Below are 20560 nucleotides of genomic sequence, written 5' to 3'. Positions count from 1 at the left end.
TAATTGGCAGAATGGTCTAGATGTGTCACATCTTATCCAATCAGAATCCATGTCGCAAATAATTTTTACTTCCGGTTATAGCAAGCGACGTAGCCATATTGCTTCGTGGTAGTGTACTTTGCATTTGGGTAAGTGACACACTGGAATATTGTCAAACAGTCCTTCGTTATTTGACGATCGAAATTTTCTAAGTACGTAAATTTAAATGAAGAAATAAGATTTCATTATTGTGTTTATTTAGGTATTCACTTTAAAACTGTGGTTGGCTAAGCCTTTTATGACTTGTGATGAAAGTTCTGTTCGTGGGACTTAGTCATTCGTCTTTGTAAACTTTGATGTTCCGTTTAAACACAGGAAATTTGTCGCAAATTGAAATTCTTTCTCATTCATGAATGAAAATGTTTTTCAGCTTTGCCCATGTAAGCTAGTTAGTACCACCAGCGTCTACGCTGGCGGTACTCATGGTTTTAGTCCCGACCCGTCTCGTACGGCTCCGCCGGCTCCGCCGGCTCCGTAAGCTCCGTTGGCTCCGCAGGGTGTCGTGGGATACAAGTCACCGTTACCGCTTCTCCTCCTAGACTGCATGGGCCTGTGTGCCCATCTCTTGGATTTAAGTCACGTATAATCTCAACTTGAACCCCTGGGTATTTTTGTCTCAGTCGGTGCATTGCCCTTGGCATGACACTCGTCGAAAGGCACCCTTGTCAAAATTTTTGGAAATTCAATGCTAAATATCTCCCATACCGTAGGAATTATGGGAAAAATTTCTATAGATGGCTGACCGAAAGTCATATGTGGAGATTTCAAATATGGCCTTGGATTTGACCTTTGACCTTTATTTCAAGGTCAAACGGGCCAAAATTTTCTAAAAATGGGAATTTTTTGCAAAAAATTTAATATTTTATGCCGATTTTCAGAAATTTTACAGATCTAACTTATAATATTATGGACAGGTGTTACCCTAAGGGTCTTCTTTCATCTTCGTGAGTTTGAGGTCAATTGGTGCATTTTCACGGGAGTAGCGGCCATTAGATGCCGACACTGAAAACTGTCTCCAATTCTGGAACTGTTAATGATAGAGACCTCTTGTTTTTTGCATTTTGGAGAGCTTGTCAAGCGCAACACTGGAGGTGGTGTCTGTGTTTTGTTTTCGATACAGCTTAGGCATTGCACTATATATAAAAGTTCAACATCCAATATTTAGTGGTGAAAATAAAATGTGAAATACTACAAATTTAGCAGAGATACGCCCATAGTTACTATTGAACTTGAATGGGAAGACATATACTTGTAATTTAACTGTGACCTTGAAATTGGCCTCTGACCTACTTTTCACCATGGACTAAAATTTCCAGCCCTTATATCTCTTAAACTGGCAAAGATAGTTACTATTGAACTTCAATAGGAAGTCATATACTGGCTATCTAACTGTGATCCTGAAATTGGCCTTTGACCTACTTTTTATGATGAACTGTACTTTGCATGTTTTCTGGCCTATATATCTCCAAACTTGGCAAAGAAATGCCCATAGTTACTTTTGAACTTGAATAGGCAGTCATAAACTGTGACCTTGAAATTGACCTTTGACCTACTGTTCACCATGAACTGAACTTTGAATATTTTCTTGCCCCTCATATCTTCAAAACTAGCAGAGATATGCCCAGTGTTGCCCATAGGTTTCCTCTTTTGTCAGCATATATGCAACACTGATAACACATTTCAAGGAAAACCAATAGGCCTATTGTCTAGAAAATCACTACCCATCCGAATGCGCTTACTCCAGCTGGTGGTACAATATCCGGAGGCGGTATCGCCTCTCTGATCCTCTAGTTTTGAAAGCAGTTTTATATTTTGTATGAAATGTTTCTGAACAGGAAATTCCTATTAATTTAAGAATTTTACCCCTTCACTACTATTATATTATAAGTTATAACCTACAGTAAGTAACCTAACAACCTAACATCTCTTGTAGAAAAATGTTAAAAACATAGTTATTTCAATGATATGAACCATTTGGAAGTTCTTTTTTCTTTGCTGAGAGTGTCACTACATGTGTTATTATATTCTAGTTGAGTTCACACAAATCCACCAAAATGTTTTTATGGGACTGGCTTACCGGTATGCTCAACTTTTTAGGTAAGTGATACCTTATATATTATTGTAAAAAACTTGTCAGTAAATATATCTGAAATTATGGAATAGGATGAAATATTGCTGACATTTCTCTTTTGGTAATTTATTTCTGTTTGGTTTTGATTTTGTGAACTCTCTCATTTGTTTATCTCATATTTTTTATCTCAGTTTTTCATTGTTTCTTTTAATTAAGAAACATTCACAGAATAAGAAAAGATTTAGACAAGTGTCATCAATAATAATGAATGGGGTGGTCCAGCCATTCTGTTGATATAGAGAAGATTGGTAAGCAGCCACAGAAATTACTCTGATTTTAACACAGACATTGGTACAATAGGTTTGAGAAGGAAATCGGGCAAGTTGATATTTTTGGGTCTGGACAATGCTGGTAAAACCACCTTATTAAGTATGCTTAAAGCTGGTCATTTATCCCAGCCAGTGCCAACTCTGCACCCAAGTAAGTATGTGGTACGTCATGAGGTCACAGTGACCTTGTGTGGCATGTCATGAGATTACAGTGACCTTATATGAGGCATGTCCTGGGTGTGGTTGTCTTGCTGGTTTGCAGATTATTTCCATTTTGCATCTTGCATACACCATGCATTCAGATAAAACATCCCCTCACCTGTGTTAGTTTTATATATAAAGATATCTGTGGGTGTGTTCAAGGGAAACAAAATTGAAAATTATATGCGAGGCATTTTTGCTTCTGTGCATAGGTGTATATATATGTAGATTATTGCATAGTTGTATGCATAGTTGTAGAAGAACAGTATGGAGAAATACTGAATGCAACATGAAATTCAGTACTGTTCAGATGTTTAAAAACAAACGTGCCCCTCTTCCCTTAAAAAGAAGATAAAAAAGATGAATTTTTGAAAATAATGACATATGACATGTTAATATTATATTATATTGAAAAAAAATGTTTTGGTTACAAATTGGTGATTTTCAAAGACATCTGCACAGCAGTATTTCCTGTTTGATGGCAGAGCAGTGTGGATGTTATCCCAGCAGTGTGGATGTTATCCCTGCCTTGCCTGTTAACACTGCACATAACCTGCATGCTACTCTACCAAGTTTGTGTTGTTTTATTGTTTCAGGTTTGTATAAGAAATCTGGAAAGCTAGTGTTCCTTGGCTTGGACAATGCAGGCAAGACCACACTGCTTCACATGTTGAAAGATGACAGGCTTGCACAGCATGTACCCACATTATATCCAAGTAAGTTCTGACACCACATTATATCCTTGGAAGTAAGTCCTGACACCACATTATATCCAAGTAAGTCCTGACACCACATTATATCCAAGTAAGTCCTGACACCACATTATATCCAAGTAAGTCCTGTCACCACATTACATCCAAGTAAGTCTGACACCACATTATATCCAAGTAAGTCTAGATACCACATTATATCCAAGTAAGCACATTATGTCCAAGTAAGTCCTGACACCACATTATATCCAAGTAAGTTCTGACACCACATTATGTCCAAGTAAGTCCTGTCACCACATTATATCCAAGTAAGTCTAGATACCACATTATATCCAAGTAAGCACATTATATCCAAGTAAGTCCTGACACCACATTATATCCAAGTAAGTCCTGACACCACATTATATCCAAGTAAGTCCTGACACCACATTATATCCAAGTAAGTCCTGACACCACATTATATCCAAGTAAGTCCTGTCACCACATTATATCCAAGTAAGTCTGACACCACATTATATCCAAGTAAGTCCTGTCACCACATTATATCCAAGTAAGTCTGACACCACATTATATCCAAGTAAGTCCTGTCACCACATTATATCCAAGTAAGTCTAGATACCACATTATATCCTTGGAAGTAAGTCCTGACACCACATTATATCCAAGTAAGTCCTGACACCACATTATATCCAAGTAAGTCCTGTCACCACATTATATCCAAGTAAGTCCTGACACCACATTATATCCAAGTAAGTCTGACACCACATTATATCCAAGTAAGTCCTGTCACCACATTATATCCAAGTAAGTCTAGATACCACATTATATCCAAGTAAGTCCTGACACCACATTATATCCAAGTAAGTCCTGTCACCACATTATATCCAAGTCTAGACACCACATTATAACCAAGTAAGCACATTATGTCCAAGTAAGTCCTGACACCACATTATATCCAAGTAAGTTCTGACACCACATTATATCCAAGTCTAGACACCACATTATATCCAAGTAAGTCCTGTCACCACATTATATCCAAGTAAGTCCTGTCACCACATTATATCCAAGTCCTGTAGTAAAGCTTGCTTGTTGCCAGTTGTGGATTGGCTTGATTTTGGAGTGAAGTTAAAAGATTGTTACCAAACTGCAGACAAGCACATTTGCTTATTAGCCTTGCAAAGTTTTGATTTTGTATATTTACTGACATGCATATTTACTCTCTAAATAAAATAATATTGATGTAAAATCTCTCTCTCTCTCTGTTTTTCTCTCTCTCCCTCCCTCACACACACACACACACACACACACACACACACACACACACACATTCATACATAACTAAAATATTGATTATGTAATTTAAGTATGTATTTTAATAAGGGCAGAGGTCATTAGTTAACATTGATACATACATTTCAATGAATTAAAATGCTTTCTAAATTTATATTGCAGCATCTGAGGAGCTGTCTATGGGAGGAATGAAATTTACAACATTTGACCTTGGTGGACACAAACAAGGTACTTGTACTTTCAACTTGCCTTTTCTGTAACATATGCTATATGTGTGGGTAACACATGGTAAATGAAATGGTTACACATGGTATATATGTATGGGTAACGCATGGTATATGTATATGGATAACACATGGCACATATGTATGGATAACACATGGCACATATGTATGGATAACACATGGTATATATGTATGGGTTACACATGGCACATATGTATGGGTAACACATGGCACATATGTATGGGTAACACATGGCACATATGTATGGGTAACACATGGCACATATGTATGGGTAACACATGGTATATATGTATGGAAAACACATGGCACATATGTATGGATAACACATGGCACATATGTATGGGTTACACATGACACATGTATGGATAACACATGGCACATATGTATGGGTAACACATGGTATATATGTATGGATAACACATGGTATATATGTATGGATAACACATGGCACATATGTATGGGTAACACATGGTATATATGTATGGATAACACATGGTATATATGTATGGGTTACACATGGCACATATGTTTGGATAACACATGGCACATATGTATGGGTAACACATGCTTTATGCATTTTAAAGGTGATCTAGTTGCTGCGGTTTTAAATGAAATGGTTACACATGGTATATATGTATGGGTAACACATGGTATATGTATATGGATAACACATGGCACACATGTATGGATAACACATGGCACATATGTATGGGTAACACATGGTATATATGTATGGATAACACATGGTATATATGTATGGATAACACATGGTATATATGTATGGGTTACATATGGCACATATGTATGGATAACACATGGCACATATGTATGGGTAACACATGGTATATATGTATGGATAACACATGGTATATATGTATGGGTTACACATGGCACATATGTTTGGATAACACATGGCACATATGTATGGGTAACACATGCTTTATGCATTTTAAAGGTGATCTAGTTGCTGTGGTTTTACTCTCATCTCCTCATATAGTTGTGAAATATATATTTACTTTCCTCTTATAGCAAGAAGAGTTTGGAAGACATACTTTCCAGCTGTAGATGGAATAGTGTTTTTGATAGATGCTTTTGACAGAGAGAGATTTCCTGAAGCCAAAGCAGAATTAGAAGTGGGTAAAAGGAATTAAATTTTTCATTTATTGTAAATAAGTAAGTAAATTTTATGTCAAATTTTCTTTGCAATCAGTTTCAATAAATAAAAATGTGTTTTAGGAGTGTATAAAACTCAAGTGCAGTTTGGAAAAAAATTCACATTGAAACCTCTGCACCTTTAATTTGACTGACTCAGAGGTAAAATGATAGCAATGACTTTGGTTCCAGAGTCTGTTGACAGATGAACAAGTGGCCAATGCGCCAGTGTTAATTCTAGGCAACAAAATAGACCGCCCTGGTGCTGCTAGTGAGGATGATATTAGGGCCTGGTTTGGACTACATGGTATGACTACAGGAAAGGTATGCCCAACTCTTTAGTATGCTCTTGGTATTGTAGATAAGTCAGTCCATAGAAATGTAAACATTTTGCTTGTTTTATATCATGTTTTGATAACTGTTGATTTGTCCCTTGCATTGGAGGTTGATATATTTAAAACTGAAAGCAACAATTCAAGAAGAAACTAGTAGTAGAAATCATTTGTAAATGTTTTTATGACAAGGCTTTAACAAGCATTGTTTAAAATCTAGTTGAGATAATCAGTAAAAATGGTACAGGTTGGCAGTCTTATTGTGAGAACTTGCCAGAAGTTGCGTGGCAGTTTTATACTGTGAACTTAATGGGATCTGTACTTGTTTCAGCGTCAGGTGGCAAGAAGTGAGTTACCAGGGCGTCCCATGGAACTGTTCATGTGCAGTGTGCTAAAGAGACAGGGGTACGGAGAGGGTTTCCGCTGGTTAGCACAGTACATCAATTAGGTCATCACATTAAGCATTAGCACTGGACAAATGACTAAGACATTGTAACTGAAGACATTTGGGGGGGGGGGGGGGTTCTCTTTCAGGTCAGGCCTATTGCAGAGTGTTCACTGCAAAAAGAAGGCTCTGATTGGAAGGAAAAATACTTATTGCCCATAGGAAATAGAAAATATGATGGGGCAACATTTACAACTGCTATGTAAACTGAACACAGCAATGGAGATTTTTTTTTAACGTGAAATACAGGATGAAATAATGTAAGGAAACCTGAACAGCCTGTACCAGTACAAAGGCAAAGATTTATTATGGTAGAATTAACAAAAAAGGGTTTAAATGCACTAAGAGCATTGTTACCAAGCTGTACTGTTACAATATTTAATATATCTGATGGTGTGTTGGGACTTTGAACAGTGGTAATTATTGCAATCTTGTACAAAAACATTCAACATAATATCACTGATAAAAGCTTAGTTAGGAAGGATATATGTACAACTTGGACATCCATGATACTGAAATGCTAGGAGTATATCATATTGAGATACGTTCATCAGAAAGGACTTGGATGGCTGTGATATTGGCATTGTATGTCCCAACTCAGCTACTGGAGAATCTAATAGAATTCTTTTTTATTACATTTGAATTTATTTATTTGTTTATAGATTAATTTATAATTAAGATGAATAGACTGCACCTTGTTAATTTAGCCATTCCAGTAGTAGCTGTAGATAGTAAACCATAAATATGATTTGAAACACTATTTATTTAATCTATAACTAAGAGAACTACGTGGATTGTAGTCAGTGCCTGCCTTGGTCTGGAGCTGCTCGCCCCTAAATACTGGATGTGTCACTCAAGAGGAATAAAGTCAACTATGTGCCAAGAAAGACTTGCTGGCTGACATTGTCTCCATATTCTGGCACAAAATGAAGTATTTTTGTAGGAATGTTATGGGCAGATTTTATATCAGAGTTCCAAAGTTCTTTTTAAAATATTTCAGTTGTTTCTGCACAGTCTATGCTTCTACTAGTTAATCTGGAGGTGCAGTGTCAGTGTTGTCCTCACAGAAAAATAAAACTTCCTATCGACCTAGACACCCGCCTTAATGCCTTGGTAAACGTTTGATTACATATCAGCTGAATGTGTCATCGTTATGTAGCAAAATCTTTGGCATTCTTTCTTTGATCACTTACGATTTTCAGTTCTGATTCATGTTATGTTGGCTGATAGAGTGTTTAGGCTGGGTTTATCTCCATGGCTGACAACGTTGTTATAAAGGCGTCAGAAAAAAAAAGACTGCTCAACACGAGACCGCATCAAAATACGAGTCCACTTGTACTTTAAAGTTGGGAACAGTTTTGAGATTAGCCATGTTTGATTAACCCTACCTCCAGGTTCAGAAAAGTGCACTAAATTCTGCCTGCTCATGTAGTATGCGTCCCTGCAAACTGTTGCTTATAGATAAATTTAACAAGTGTCAGTTAATTGTACATCACCAGGTGACCAGTTTCATTCGTACTGGTCTTTTTGTATCGAATAAAAATGTTATACATATACGCCATATGTTATGCTGTTTTAAACTGGCAAAGTAGCATTTATCGGATTCTCGCTAGTTTGTAAGGATTCTCCCTTTATCCTTTCTTATATTGTCGACTAGAATTGATTGAATTGTTCAAATGATGGCCATAGATCCACAGAAAATTAGACGAGGGTGTTGGTGCAACTGCAAGGGAAGCAGGCTTTTTATTACTTCACAGACGAACACCATACCGCGAAACTGTATAACAATGAAAAATTATCAAAACGCAAAAAAAGAACGATTTTTGAAATAATAAGTAAAATTATTTGCGTTAAATACGAAATTGTTGTAAATTTTCTTTTTCAAAGTTTTGTTTTATCAAATGAAATAGATAACATCCTATAGATGCGAGTCACTTATGGGGGATGTCGTGTCTTGTACGTAACAATGCTAAGTGACGTTGACTACAGTCGCCATAGCAACTTCAGTGTGTATCCGACGTTGTGTACTTATAACGTTCTCTTTGCGAGTAATTGAATCAGGTAGTAGTAATATTATTTGTAAGATAATTAAGATGATTAACTGATGACTAAGACGCATATCATACTACGAACCTTCTCTTGTTTAGATTTCTTGATAAGAAACCATTGTTTCCACCTCAATTCCTATTTCATCTTTGCAATGTTGGCAATATGGTAACCGTAAGAATAGAGTATACGGCAACTGTTGGAAGATTTTTTTTGTGTGTTTGCAAAGCAACAGTGGTTACAATACAATACAATACAATAAATTTTATTTCATGTCGGTTACAAATTGAATGGAAACATTAGCTTTACAGCTATTCTCCGACTGTATAAGGACAAAAACATATCTACGATAATGCAATATTACACTTGAAGTCTAGTAAAAAAAAAAAAAAAAAAAAAAAAAAAAATCTACAAAGAGTAAACAAAAACACGAAATCTATTAAGATAACAATTTAGAAAAAAGAGAAAAAAGTTTTTTTTATGGGAAATGTGCAGAATGCTATACCTAAATCAACTGTGAAAAACAGGCAATTTTACATACAATGCTCAATGATACAGTTATATAAACAATGTAAACATGACGTATTATTACACATTTTCACTAAAAGCATATAGGTTACACAGGCTACATCTGCATTTGGGTCCTTCCCAAAGCCTTAAAAGTGATTTAAACTCATTTGAATTGATGCTTTGCTTTAAGTCATTTGAGAGATCATTCCATATTTTTGGCCCAAGATATGATAAGGATTTTTTGCCATATGTCACTGTGTTAAATCTGGGAATATTTAGAGTCTTTTCTCCTCTAAGGTTGTAACTTGTTGTTCTTTCTTGGAAAAGGTCGGAGATGTAGGAAGGTGCAAGTCCATGTATTGCTTTGTAAACCTCAAGTGCAAGCATACGTAGCCTGTTCAAGTGCAGAGTGCTGAGGCCTGACATATTTAAAAGCTCGTCGTAACTGCTTGTGTGGTTGTCGTAGACAAATCTTAGACCCCTTTCCTGTATCTTTTCTAATTTTTTCATATTTCCCTCACCACAAAAGTGCCACACTAACGGACAATAATTAAAGTTTGATAATGTAAAGTGCCTGAAAATGGCAAGCCGACTTGGGACATCTAGATGAGCTGAAAGCCTTTTCAGTGTGTTTAATTGACATGCTGTTTTTGAACATAATTCTGAAATGTGTTTGTTGAAAGTCAGTCTTGAGTCAAAGTAAACCCCAAGGAGCTTGACCCAAGGTTCTGGTTTCACCAATTTTCCATTGAAAGATAATTGCTCATCACTATGGTTGACTCCTGTTTTGCCAATAAAAATAGCTTGGAATTTTTCAGGGTTAGCTTCCATCTCGTTTAAAGAGAACCAGTTTATAGCATTTTGTGCATCATATTCGAGCTCCCTTTTTAAGGTATCAAAGTCTGGGTGTGCAGCACTTAAGGTGTTATCATCTGCGTAGTTGTAGAGGTTACAATTTTCAATAGAATGAAAGATGTCATTTATGAAAATGTTGAACAGCAGGGGACCAATGATGGAACCTTGAGGAACACCTTTATGTAGATTTTCCCAACAGCTTAGAGTATCGCCGACTTTCACTCGCTGTTTTCTTTTACTCAAGTAGCTGTGCATTAAGTCTAAGGCATTTTTGTCGAGACCATATGCCTCTAATTTGGCAAGTAGTAAAGTGTGTGGTATACTGTCAAATGCCTTCGATAGGTCCATTAGAACTGCGCCAACATATTTGTTTTTGTCTAAACTTTGTTTCCAGTCCTCTACCATCTTGATCAAGAGTGTCTGGCAGCTATGTCCATGCCTGAATGCCGAAAGGTACGGAGAAAAAATGTCTGAGAAAAAAGAGTTCAGTTGTTCTGCCATAATCCCTTCATATATTTTTGAAAATACTGGGAGCACACTTACTGGCCTATAATTTTCCTTGTCAGAAGTGTCCTTTTTCTTATGGATGGGTGTAACATCGGCCTTTTTCAGGTCAGAAAAGAAGCAGTTTTCTGTCATGCCTCTATTGATACATTTGGTAAGGGGACCCGCAATTGAGGCAGCTGCTATTTTCACAATTTTTGGAGAAATGTTGTCGTGTCCTGTGCTTTTCTTTGTATCAATTTTAGTCAATCGATTGTAGACATTTTGTTCCGACACGGGCATGAAATGAAAATCTTTTTCTTCAGCCTGATTTTCTTTTATGTAGCGAATACTGGAGTGATTCTCATAATGGCTGATTTCCACTGGATCCGAGGAGCTGTTTCTCCCAATGTGGGAGGCTACATTAGTAAAGTGATTATTGAATATGCTGGCAATCTCTGTCCGTGAATTTACTACTGTGTCATTTTCTATGAGAACAATGTCATTGCAGCCAGAGTTTGATTTTTTGCTCACAAACGGTTTAATTGTTTTCCAGAAATTTGGGTTTTTTGCACCTCCTGTACATCTCTCCATAAAATAGTTTTTAATACTGTTCCTCCGGAGTTTTGCACATTTGTTTCGCATTTGTCTGAAGTCCTCCCAATTTTGTGATGTTCTACTTTTATAAAACCTATTTCTTAGCTGTTGTTTTCTACTGACACATTTTCTGTATTCACTGTTCATAAAGGGAGCATTTCTCCTTTTGATCCTTTTGGTTTTCATTGGCAAGTGTTTATCTACTATGTCACTAAAGAGGTTGTTGAAAGTGTTGAAAGCATCCTCAGCGTCATCAAAGATTTCGCCCAGCTCAAAAGGAGCATTTTCAAGATCTCTTTGGAAATGACTGGCATCAAAGTTTTTATAGCTTCTATATTTAATAGTTCGTACTTGCTCTTTCGGTGCATGAGACCGGAGAACTGAATATATCATATGGTGGAAATCACTAAGGCCACAGTCGAAGGCTCCTGATTTTAGATGTTTGTTTGGCTGATTACTGAGGATAACATCTATCAAAGTTGGATTTGCTGACTTGTAACAAGTGGGTACCTTGATGATATTTTGTAAGTCATATACGTCACAAAACTCTTTTAGCAATCTCCCATTTCCACATTCAGTGTTTAAATTACAGTTTAGGTCACCAATAACTTCAATGTTTTCATATTTGCATAAAGCCATGTCAATAGTTTTTCCCAGAATTTGGAGAAAAAAGTCAACATTTGAGTTTGGAGGTCTATAAGTGGCAAGGAAGCACCATTTGCTATTTTTCAGGTTTACAGTTAAAGGTATAAGTTCCACGGTGTTCGATTCTAGATTTGTTGCTCTTTGAGTTGGAATGGATGACCGTACATAAACCATTAGTCCACCTCCATTTGCATTTCTGTCCTTTCTGAACATGTTATAGTTTTCCACTTTAAACTGAGAGTCTGGGAAGGATGAATCAAGTTTTGTTTCACTGACTATTAGACAGTCAATCACATTTCTTTGTAATATGTCTCTGAGGTCCCAGAATTTGTGTTGTAGGCTATTTATGTTTATATGACATATGAGAAAATTTTGGGAGTGTTTCTTCCTTATTTTGATTATTTCTTCGAAAGGTGAGTTTGTTTCTTCGTGAGAGTCTCTATCCTTGGGCGCTCCAGATAACTGTTTTTCATGAGATTTATGAGACATACATGGGGCTATGGAATTCTCCTCTGCTGAGCTGTGTGAAAATTTTGGTGTTTTCCTTGGGTACGCAGTGAGGTAATCAGATGCTTTACAAATTGTGTTTCTCCATGTCGAGATAAATGAAGGCCACCATAGTTTGTAATCCGGGTTCGTGGCCAGGTAGTATTGTTAATGAATAGTATGCCTTCCTCCTCACATTTGCTTTTGGTAATGTTGTTGATGATAGAGATTTTTCCGTTTAGGTGGGGCTTGTCATCCCTCTGGAACATTCCAGAGACAATAATTTGAGATTGAGGATACTTTTCTTTTGTTACCTGTATAAGGTTTGAAGTTTGGTTCACCATGTATTGAATATTGTCCAATTCAATATTGTTTGTTCCTGCATGGAGGACAACATGATCCGGTATTTCGTTGGTTTTTTTGTATTTAGATACTCTGTTTGTAATTTTTTCTAAGGTAGCACCTGAGTGGAGATATGTTGTGGCATGGATCTGAGTATTTTCTGCCTGAATTTTGTTGCTTACATTGCGCATCATTGAGTCTCCTATAATTAACATTTTTGAGTGTGTCCTTACATTGCTGGGTGCTCCTTGTGGTGGGGTTGGTCCAGGGGCTTGTTCAGGGGCTTGTGGCTGCTGTGGCTGCTGACGGTTTCCACGTGCAATTGAGCTCCAGGTCATTTGCTGGTGTTGGAGGGGGGCAAATCTGTTGGAGGTCTGTATGGGAACCATTCCCCTGTTATCTATAGCAGTCTGTAGGTTTTCTATTTCACTCTTTTTCCATGTTTCATTCTCGACTTCAGTCTCCATGCTTTCAATTCTAGCGCGGAAGATGTCCCTTTCTTCAGTTACTGTATCCAGTTTGCTCTGCATTTCATGGATTCGTTTGTGGAGTGTCTCATTTTCCTTTTGCAATTTTAATGTTTCAGCCTCCCTTTCTTCTTGTAGTTTTGCAAGCAGTAGATTCAACCGTTTTATTTCTTCCCTTTGCTGGCTATTTTCATTTATTTTCCTTACTGCCAAATGGGGACTGTTTGTAACCAGGGTGACATTTTCTATTTCATTGTACTTAATGTCATCAAAGTCATCCAGGTCTTGAAGAAGCTGGTCAGTTTCAGATTTGGTATGAAATGAAAGCTCAGTCTCAGAGGTCGTAGTTTCATCGCTTCTCACCGGTGTTTCAAAAGGAATACTACAGGTGGGAATACAGGGGTTATCTGCATCTGCTGTCATGCTCTTTTTTCTGGTTTGTTTAGCCTCTTCTTCCATAAGTAGTCTCAGGCGTGGAAAATCATTTGAGACCCAGTTCATACATTGAGCTCCATTTATAACAATTATGCCCCTGCTGACATAGAAACTCATGACGGCATATGTACTGTCAACTCCATCATCATCTCTTGTGGTCATTTTCAGGTGAAAACCTCCATCTGTCTCCTGAAGAATTGGTGGAGATGAGAGTTCCATGTTTTCATATTTCCTTTGAAAGTACTCTTTTGATGTCGTTTTCCAGTCGTGCAGTCTTTTTGAGTGAAATTTAGCATTGCAAATGACCTTTTCTTCTATCCCTGCTTGGAACCTTGTTTGATGATCAAAGTACAGCTTCTCAGGGTTTAGAAACATTTCCTTTGCTGTGTCTTGACTATTTTGTGAGGGAGATTTTAGTGGTGATAGCTCAGAGTCATATAGAAAGTCAGGATTCTTCACAGTTTTTACAGACCTTTTTGGTCTGGACAGTGCCATGTTTAGTGAGTTTTCTTCTAAAACTTCCAAAAAGTTTATCACAGAAGTTTGATGTACAGCAGGATGTAGCAGTCTTCGTTGAAATAAGTAAGGATTCCAACACTGTTTTGGAGATTTATGTAGCCGAGTGGAGGAAGTATCCTATTTCTGTTACAGGGCCATAGCGGCAGCCATATTGTGAGTAGTTTCAAACAAAGGAATATTCTGTCCAAGAAATGAGAGTCAAATTTTCTGTCTAATTTGATGAGAAAAAGTCTACTTTTTTTCCTGTAGATCCCTGGGATGTTTGTCAAACTGTTAGCAATAAATTCCTTGTGTGAATTCTACATTTGTAGTTACCTTTTTCTGATTTTTGAAGAGCTCCCCCAAAGCAGCAACTAATTAGGTCAGCCTCACAGTTAAGGTTCTCAAAGGCCAGGGCTCTAACAGCGTAACAAATTATTTTGCTTTGTTCTTAGATTGGGATCAAATAAATGTTACAATTCCGGACAAGCTAATCGTGAGATACGCAATTACGACAAGGGTTCAATTAAAACAAGATTAACTTTTTACACTTTGAGCGGGTGGTAAGAACAAGGCAGACTCCATACTGTGTGTTGCCCTGCTGACAGTATACACAATAACAATACATATGTTAAATAAATGAAATTTATTGCACAAAATAACAGACAAAACACAACAAGTCACAAAAATAAGTTTAAAAAGTTCTGAGTCAATTAGTAGGCATGGGAGGGTAGATGCAGTCCTTGTCGTGGTAGGAAGGCAATGGCTCGTTCAGCCACTCGTTGTAATGGTTCTTATTAAGAAACTCCTTCACCTCGGCGTCGTACTTCTTGAATGTCTCTGGGTCTCTAGCGAGGACATACAGCCCGAGTCTGTTAGTGTCACTGACCACAGAATACTGGTACTGACCATTGATGACCGGTCCCAACTTGATGACCCAGTCTAGAACACATGTCAAATACATTCATTTTAACACCGAGACAGAGATATGATATGATAAGATGATGCTTAGTACCGATATTATATGATATGATAAGATGGTGCTTAACACTGAAAATAATTTACAAATGTAAGATGGTTATTGGAGATATTGGAACAGCTGTAATACATGTATCTTCTTAAAGCAAAATTACCTTTTTATGGGGGGGGGGGCATGAATAATGATTGCAAGGGTCAACAAGTACCGTAACGAAAAATGCTGAATTCTCTAAATTTGGACATGGCTATAAACCTCATGATCAATAATTCTGAAAAGCAAGGTAAATGAACTATTCAGAAAACCAACAAAAATAACACTAAGAACGAAAGCTTTAAACAACTTTATTTAATGAAAAAACATGAAAATTGTTGCAAGGTAATAAAGGGTATTCAAATGATCTATGGCCTATGTTCAGGCTTTGACTTACAGTTTCCAGTGAAGGGCACCCCAGCCAAATTCAGCTTGAACTTGCCGGACTCCTCTGTGGCGTAAGCGTGTCCTCTGATGGCCTGTTCTTCGCCAGTTGGCCCTCCTTTCCTCCCCGAGTTAAACACGGTGATGGTGGTGTCGTTGAATTTGCCGTCTGTGGACAAAAATACCAATATATGACTTCCGTTTGCAGATAGTTTTATGATGCACCCAAGCTTGCACTAAATTTCGGGGTTTCAATAACATGGATTTGAAAGTAGATTTAAATCATTTACATAAATCATTATCTGACTGGCATTTGACGTGTTCTCAGTTGAAATGGTTATTTCACTCTTACATTTGCCTAAAACATGTCACTTGGTCATTCTAAGCAAAGACGAGTGGCAGAAGTGTGTTTATAAAATGTGGTATTCGAAATGGTCACAGATATGAGGACAATAGGGCTGTGGTCAACTTACACGTGGCTGTCACACAGTAGCCTTTGGGAGCGAAGATGGAGCTCCAGCGGCTCAAGTATACCTGGAATCCCGGGTAACGAAAGGTTTGTTAGATTTTGATTCATGTCATTCTGTTCCTCCCTCCCATCTCCGACGAAAGTTTTAAACAAAAATCGAACATTAAAGCTTCCCTTCATAATGTGTTATCAGAAATAAGTAAAGCAAAATAAAAGTGAAGAAAATTACTAGGATATTTTCAGCTAAACGTTAACGTATCAAGAAAATGACAGTTATATCTTTTATCTGTACCTGGACAATCTTCTGAACAATCTCGGTGTGAACTGCATAGCTTACCTGATACCATCTTCCAGTATATTTGTTCACATCAATCTGAGAAACAGTGGCGATGGACTCCTTAAAAAGGCCCGCCAAGAACGCGCTGCTGGAGGCCACCAAGGCCAGAGCGAGGAGAACGTTGAGAATCTGCATGATGAAGACGAAGATGAGTCTGTTGCTGGCTCGGTTTGTGCTCTATGATGGTGCCAGTGCCGGTTTATATAGGCTCCTCTTTACATAAACTTGGTTTTATAACTATCCCGAGGGTGTGGCAGGTCACAGCACGTGGACAACCATGTGGTCCTGACAGCTGGCTCCTCCACACGGGATTAGCCGTCAGTGGGGATTGGGACATCTGGAACTGACCAGCGACGTGACAGCAGGGAAACAGCAGTTTATTGGATTGAAATACTTCAAATTGATTTTATACTGTATTAAAGTTTAGAAAAGCTTCCGCGCAGCGTATAAAGCACCTCCTCTAAAACCTTTATTTTAAAGATTAAAATCATAAAGCAACGATCAAAGTAAAATTTAGACTAAATATTAATTAAATATTTCGTTACAAATATCGGAGGTAGATTTCGAAAAATGAAATAAAACATAAAATTTACCTAGAGAAAATGTGATATAAAAGATAATCAAATGATTTCAAGATGTGATGTTTCCATGGCAACCACGGTGCACGTTGCACAAGACGTGGACACTGTACCGATGATACACGTTGTGGACAACGTGCTTGACCATACGTAACGTGGAAGTCCACGTGCTATATAGACACAGCTGTTAATTCTGATAGGTAACGCCGACATGACGGTGAACCGCCTGTTAACAGTGTTCACTTTTGACGGTGGGGCTGGCAATAAGGTCTTACAGAGAAAATTAAATTCATAATAATTTTGTTAATGTATTTCATCCTTCACGGCATTTAAGGTTTATTATAAAACCAGGTTATAAGTTTTCTATTAAAGCGTTATCTTTTAACTCTGTACTTTTGAAATACTCATCAATAGACACTGAAAATGAATTCCATATTTAGTGTATAAGGCTCCACGGAACCCATTTCTGTGTAATGTTTGTTTAAAGTTTCTAGGAAGGAACAAAAATGTTTAAAACTTAACAAAGTGGAATTTGACAGTGCACACTATTTAAGTATAAAGGAAAAGTACATTTTGTCTTCCTTAATTAAAAAATTGAGATAAAAAATTAATATTATTAGGTTTTTATGACCAAAGAGCAATTGTGAAACAAAGTTTTTGTTTTCATTCCTTACATAAGATTTTTAATTAGAAAATTAATTACAAATTAAGGCTTGTAAAGGTAAAAAGGTGGGAGGTTCTGTTTATGGCCTTATTTCCGTGAGTATATTTTACAAAGATATTCTACAAAACTATATGCCCGCTGCTTCGAATGGTTACCAAACACAGTGGTACATTTCAGAAATGCCAATATTTTCTTATTCCTTATTTCCCCAAAATTTGGATAATTGAGAAACCACGACTTGCCACCATATGCCAATATCAAAACCTAGGACAGAAACCAAGAAATATGACGTAACTGTATTCTATGGCCTTGACTTTGACCGGTCATGTCACCACTGGGAGTGTCTTGGTCTGGCTATAAAACAGCGGCAGTGTACAGGGAACACAACTCCACACTCTCATACGTTGCTCTACAGAAGGGAGAAGAAAGCATTAACGGCAGAAAGATGATTCTTTTTACAATGTCTATCGCACTCATCTCTGTTCTTGGTTGCAGTAATGCCCTCCTTGCTGGCATATTCAAAAAGCCGCTGCCAACCGTGGAGGTAGAAGTAGGAAAATATTTAGGACGTTGGTATCAGGTACTGTATACTACTGGATTTAACTAATTTAATATTTCAGATATCATTGATCATATACAAAGTTATTAATACATCGTTTAAAATGGTCATTGAAAAGATTTTGATTTGCAAAATTGTTTTACTGGCGATACCGTCGTACAGATCTAATATCGGAGGTTAACCATGTAACATGTTACAGGAAAGGATGAAGATAAATCTGGCTTTAAGTCAGTGAATAAAATAATTAAGTGAGGTAATAGAAATTGTTGCAGTGGTTTAAAATCTTTTGTTAAAATAATTCATGAAACATATGCATCGTATCAAAGTGCATATTCATTTAGATATAATATTTCATGATGAAGATGCCATACTTTTATTTTATATACTTGACAATTGCTAAAACATTTTTTAACAGATGTATGGCAACCGAGCTACGTCTTTGTTTGAAAAGGATGCTGTGTGCGTTACCGCTGACTGTAAGTGTAAGCTTTTGTCTTGAAAACTACGTCATATAGGAAATAATTTGATTATGTATAATTTTCTTTTCAACACGAGAAGACACCATAAATTTTAAGAACATATATCTGGGGATGGATACAGAAGCGCCACTATGCTTTTGTGCGCTCGCGCATAAGTGTGTGTATCGTTGGACTGCTGACCTTTTTGAAATTGTCGTCACAAAAATGGATTAAGGGAGAAATAAATGAAACAGTTGTTTTTTGTCCAAAATACCAATGGTGAGATGTCTAGGTAAACATAAAATAATAATTTCTCGGTACTTTCCAAAATCTTACATTTGATAGATTCTTATCGATCTTTCAACCTTTGTTATACTTTTTATTTTTGTGTCGCATGCAGTAGTAGACACGGTATCAGTTTCTTTGTAAATATTTGCAAAACATATCAAAGATATGTATCTATAAAAGAGCGGCCTTTGAACTGTTGAATTTTGGGTGGAATATTTTGCCAAAATATGAAAGCGTTCTTTAATGTGTAAGAAATTTGGTTATGCTTGATGTTTACATTCTGGCCACATTCAAAAAATGAAAAATTGGAGGTTGATAACCGAAAAACAAAAAGAATTATAGCTTTAACTGTCCAATGACTTCATTATGAGATGTAAACCCAGCAGAATAGATGAAAAATAACTAAAACAGTTTCACTGGTGCATTTAAAACTCCTGACTTGCGAATTATCTCCCTACCTTTTGAAAGATACTAGTATCTTATGATTGCTCGATAAAAAATGATTGTACTCGACAAAGGAGGATTTTATCCCCAGCATTCATGTGTCATGCCAAAGTGCTTAAGTATGCCGAAATGGTGATCAACAAAAATCAAAAGGAGCAAATTTTGAGTTTGTTTGGCAAAGTTCTTATTTACAAACCTCTTTAGAATATAAATGATTAATGAAAATCAAAAGCAGCCAATTTTAGTTGTTCAGCAAAGTTTTATTCATAAACCTCTTTAGAATATAAATGAATCTGAATAATTGTAATGGGGTAGTATAAAACAAGGCAGTCATGCATAAAACTGGTTGCACACTGAAAACTTGTCGTCTAAATCATACTAGTTCAGATCTCGCAAATGCGTGTTTTCAAGTTCAAATTATTTTTTCTCGCAGTATGAACACAAAAAAGAAATACTACATTACTTATTCTCAAATGGGTACGTTAGTGATTCATAGGCTTGTATTTTCATAACATACAGCTTTGTTATTCCTCGACATCAGGCATTATTAATTTGAGTTTGTTAAAATGATTGTGAATGTTTCTCCTGTTACAACTTAAATATAATACAATATTTGCCATATTTTGCCAACTTCACCATTCAATCTTCATCAGCTGTAGCCCTGAAGCGAGGTTAACAATCGCCGTTTTGCAACATGCCCGCTAGACGGTTGGCAAACGTGTGGCAGTTGTTGAATAAAAAGCGGTACCTTCCAAATCTCGATTTGTAGGATCGTGTAAACTCTTTGGCGGCTTCAATACCACAGGTACTCGTCGCTGCTGGCCGAGCCTCCCAGCTGACTTCACAGTGTGGAACGGCAGGGGACGTGCCAATAGAATACCCTTACTCGCCGTTTCCATCACGAATTCCCCACTCGAAGATTAGCCCACGATAGTAAATCAGGCGATGTGCAATGCGTAAGGGAAATCGAGATACAGAGCGTTTGCCCTTCTTTCCTTTGACACAACCCAAGTTTTGAGTTCCAAACCAGAATCCGGCTGGGTGTTCTAAAAATAATCGTTGTGTAATTGATTAGTGTGTGTGTAATATTACCAATTAGAAATAATGATGGCAAAAATAAATAAATACACAATGTATGCATTAAACTATGTTTGGTAATGGGCAAACAGTGAAACAAATGTGCCAGGCTGAT

General features: G+C 37.0%; 3 protein-coding genes across 5 annotated transcripts; 2 read left to right on the top strand and 1 right to left on the bottom strand.

The window, feature by feature from the left end:
• Nucleotides 1–9: 9 nt before the first annotated feature.
• LOC106181957 (small COPII coat GTPase SAR1) lies at nucleotides 10–7908 on the top strand. 3 transcript variants are annotated; one of them, XM_087004755.1, is made up of 7 exons: nucleotides 10–128; nucleotides 2070–2136; nucleotides 3237–3356; nucleotides 4803–4868; nucleotides 5915–6018; nucleotides 6230–6361; nucleotides 6701–7908. In XM_087004755.1, the coding sequence occupies exons 2-7, from the start codon at nucleotides 2094–2096 to the stop codon at nucleotides 6815–6817; spliced, it is 582 nt and encodes a 193-aa protein (XP_086860881.1). In that variant the 5' UTR covers nucleotides 10–128; nucleotides 2070–2093; the 3' UTR covers nucleotides 6818–7908. The 3 variants fall into 3 exon arrangements, with proteins under 3 accessions (XP_086860881.1, XP_086860882.1, XP_086860883.1); XM_087004756.1 differs by having other exon boundaries at nucleotides 103–191; XM_087004757.1 differs by lacking the exons at nucleotides 10–128; nucleotides 2070–2136; nucleotides 3237–3356 and adding an exon at nucleotides 2473–2590.
• Nucleotides 7909–14809: 6901 nt separating this feature from the next.
• LOC147763290 (uncharacterized) lies at nucleotides 14810–17492 on the bottom strand. The gene is made up of 4 exons (XM_087004740.1): nucleotides 16378–17492; nucleotides 16045–16105; nucleotides 15585–15740; nucleotides 14810–15120 (listed from the first exon to the last, which is right to left on the bottom strand). The coding sequence occupies exons 1-4, from the start codon at nucleotides 16510–16512 to the stop codon at nucleotides 14888–14890; spliced, it is 585 nt and encodes a 194-aa protein (XP_086860866.1). The 5' UTR covers nucleotides 16513–17492; the 3' UTR covers nucleotides 14810–14887.
• On the top strand, nucleotides 17467–18998 carry LOC147763289 (uncharacterized). The gene is made up of 2 exons (XM_087004741.1): nucleotides 17467–18199; nucleotides 18594–18998. Exons 1-2 carry the CDS (start codon nucleotides 17945–17947, stop codon nucleotides 18675–18677), a joined length of 339 nt encoding a protein of 112 aa, XP_086860867.1. The 5' UTR covers nucleotides 17467–17944; the 3' UTR covers nucleotides 18678–18998.
• The last annotated feature ends 1562 nt before the right edge of the window (nucleotides 18999–20560 follow it).

The sequence above is a fragment of the Lingula anatina genome, chromosome 2 (genome assembly GCF_051362555.1).
Source record: "Lingula anatina isolate TDL-2025a chromosome 2, LinAna3.0, whole genome shotgun sequence".
In the NCBI taxonomy this organism is placed as follows: Eukaryota; Metazoa; Brachiopoda; class Lingulata; order Lingulida; family Lingulidae; genus Lingula; species Lingula anatina.
The sequence above is the reverse complement of the archived record's forward strand: the minus strand, read 5'-3'. Positions and strand labels throughout refer to the sequence as shown.

Coding starts and splice junctions, on each gene's coding strand:
- LOC106181957 (XM_087004755.1), top strand. CDS start 2,094: ATGTTTTTATGGGACTGGCTTACCGGTATGCTCAACTTTTTAG. Junction 2,137..3,236: donor CGGTATGCTCAACTTTTTAG/GTAAGTGATACC, acceptor TTATTGTTTCAG/GTTTGTATAAGAAATCTGGA. Junction 4,869..5,914: donor CCTTGGTGGACACAAACAAG/GTACTTGTACTT, acceptor TTCCTCTTATAG/CAAGAAGAGTTTGGAAGACA.
- LOC147763290 (XM_087004740.1), bottom strand. CDS start 16,512: ATGCAGATTCTCAACGTTCTCCTCGCTCTGGCCTTGGTGGCCTCCAGC. Junction 16,106..16,377: donor ATACTGGAAGATGGTATCAG/GTAAGCTATGCA, acceptor CCGGGATTCCAG/GTATACTTGAGCCGCTGGAG. Junction 15,121..15,584: donor GGTGCCCTTCACTGGAAACT/GTAAGTCAAAGC, acceptor CATGTGTTCTAG/ACTGGGTCATCAAGTTGGGA.
- LOC147763289 (XM_087004741.1), top strand. CDS start 17,945: ATGTCACCACTGGGAGTGTCTTGGTCTGGCTATAAAACAGCGGCAGTG. Junction 18,200..18,593: donor ATTTAGGACGTTGGTATCAG/GTACTGTATACT, acceptor ATTTTTTAACAG/ATGTATGGCAACCGAGCTAC.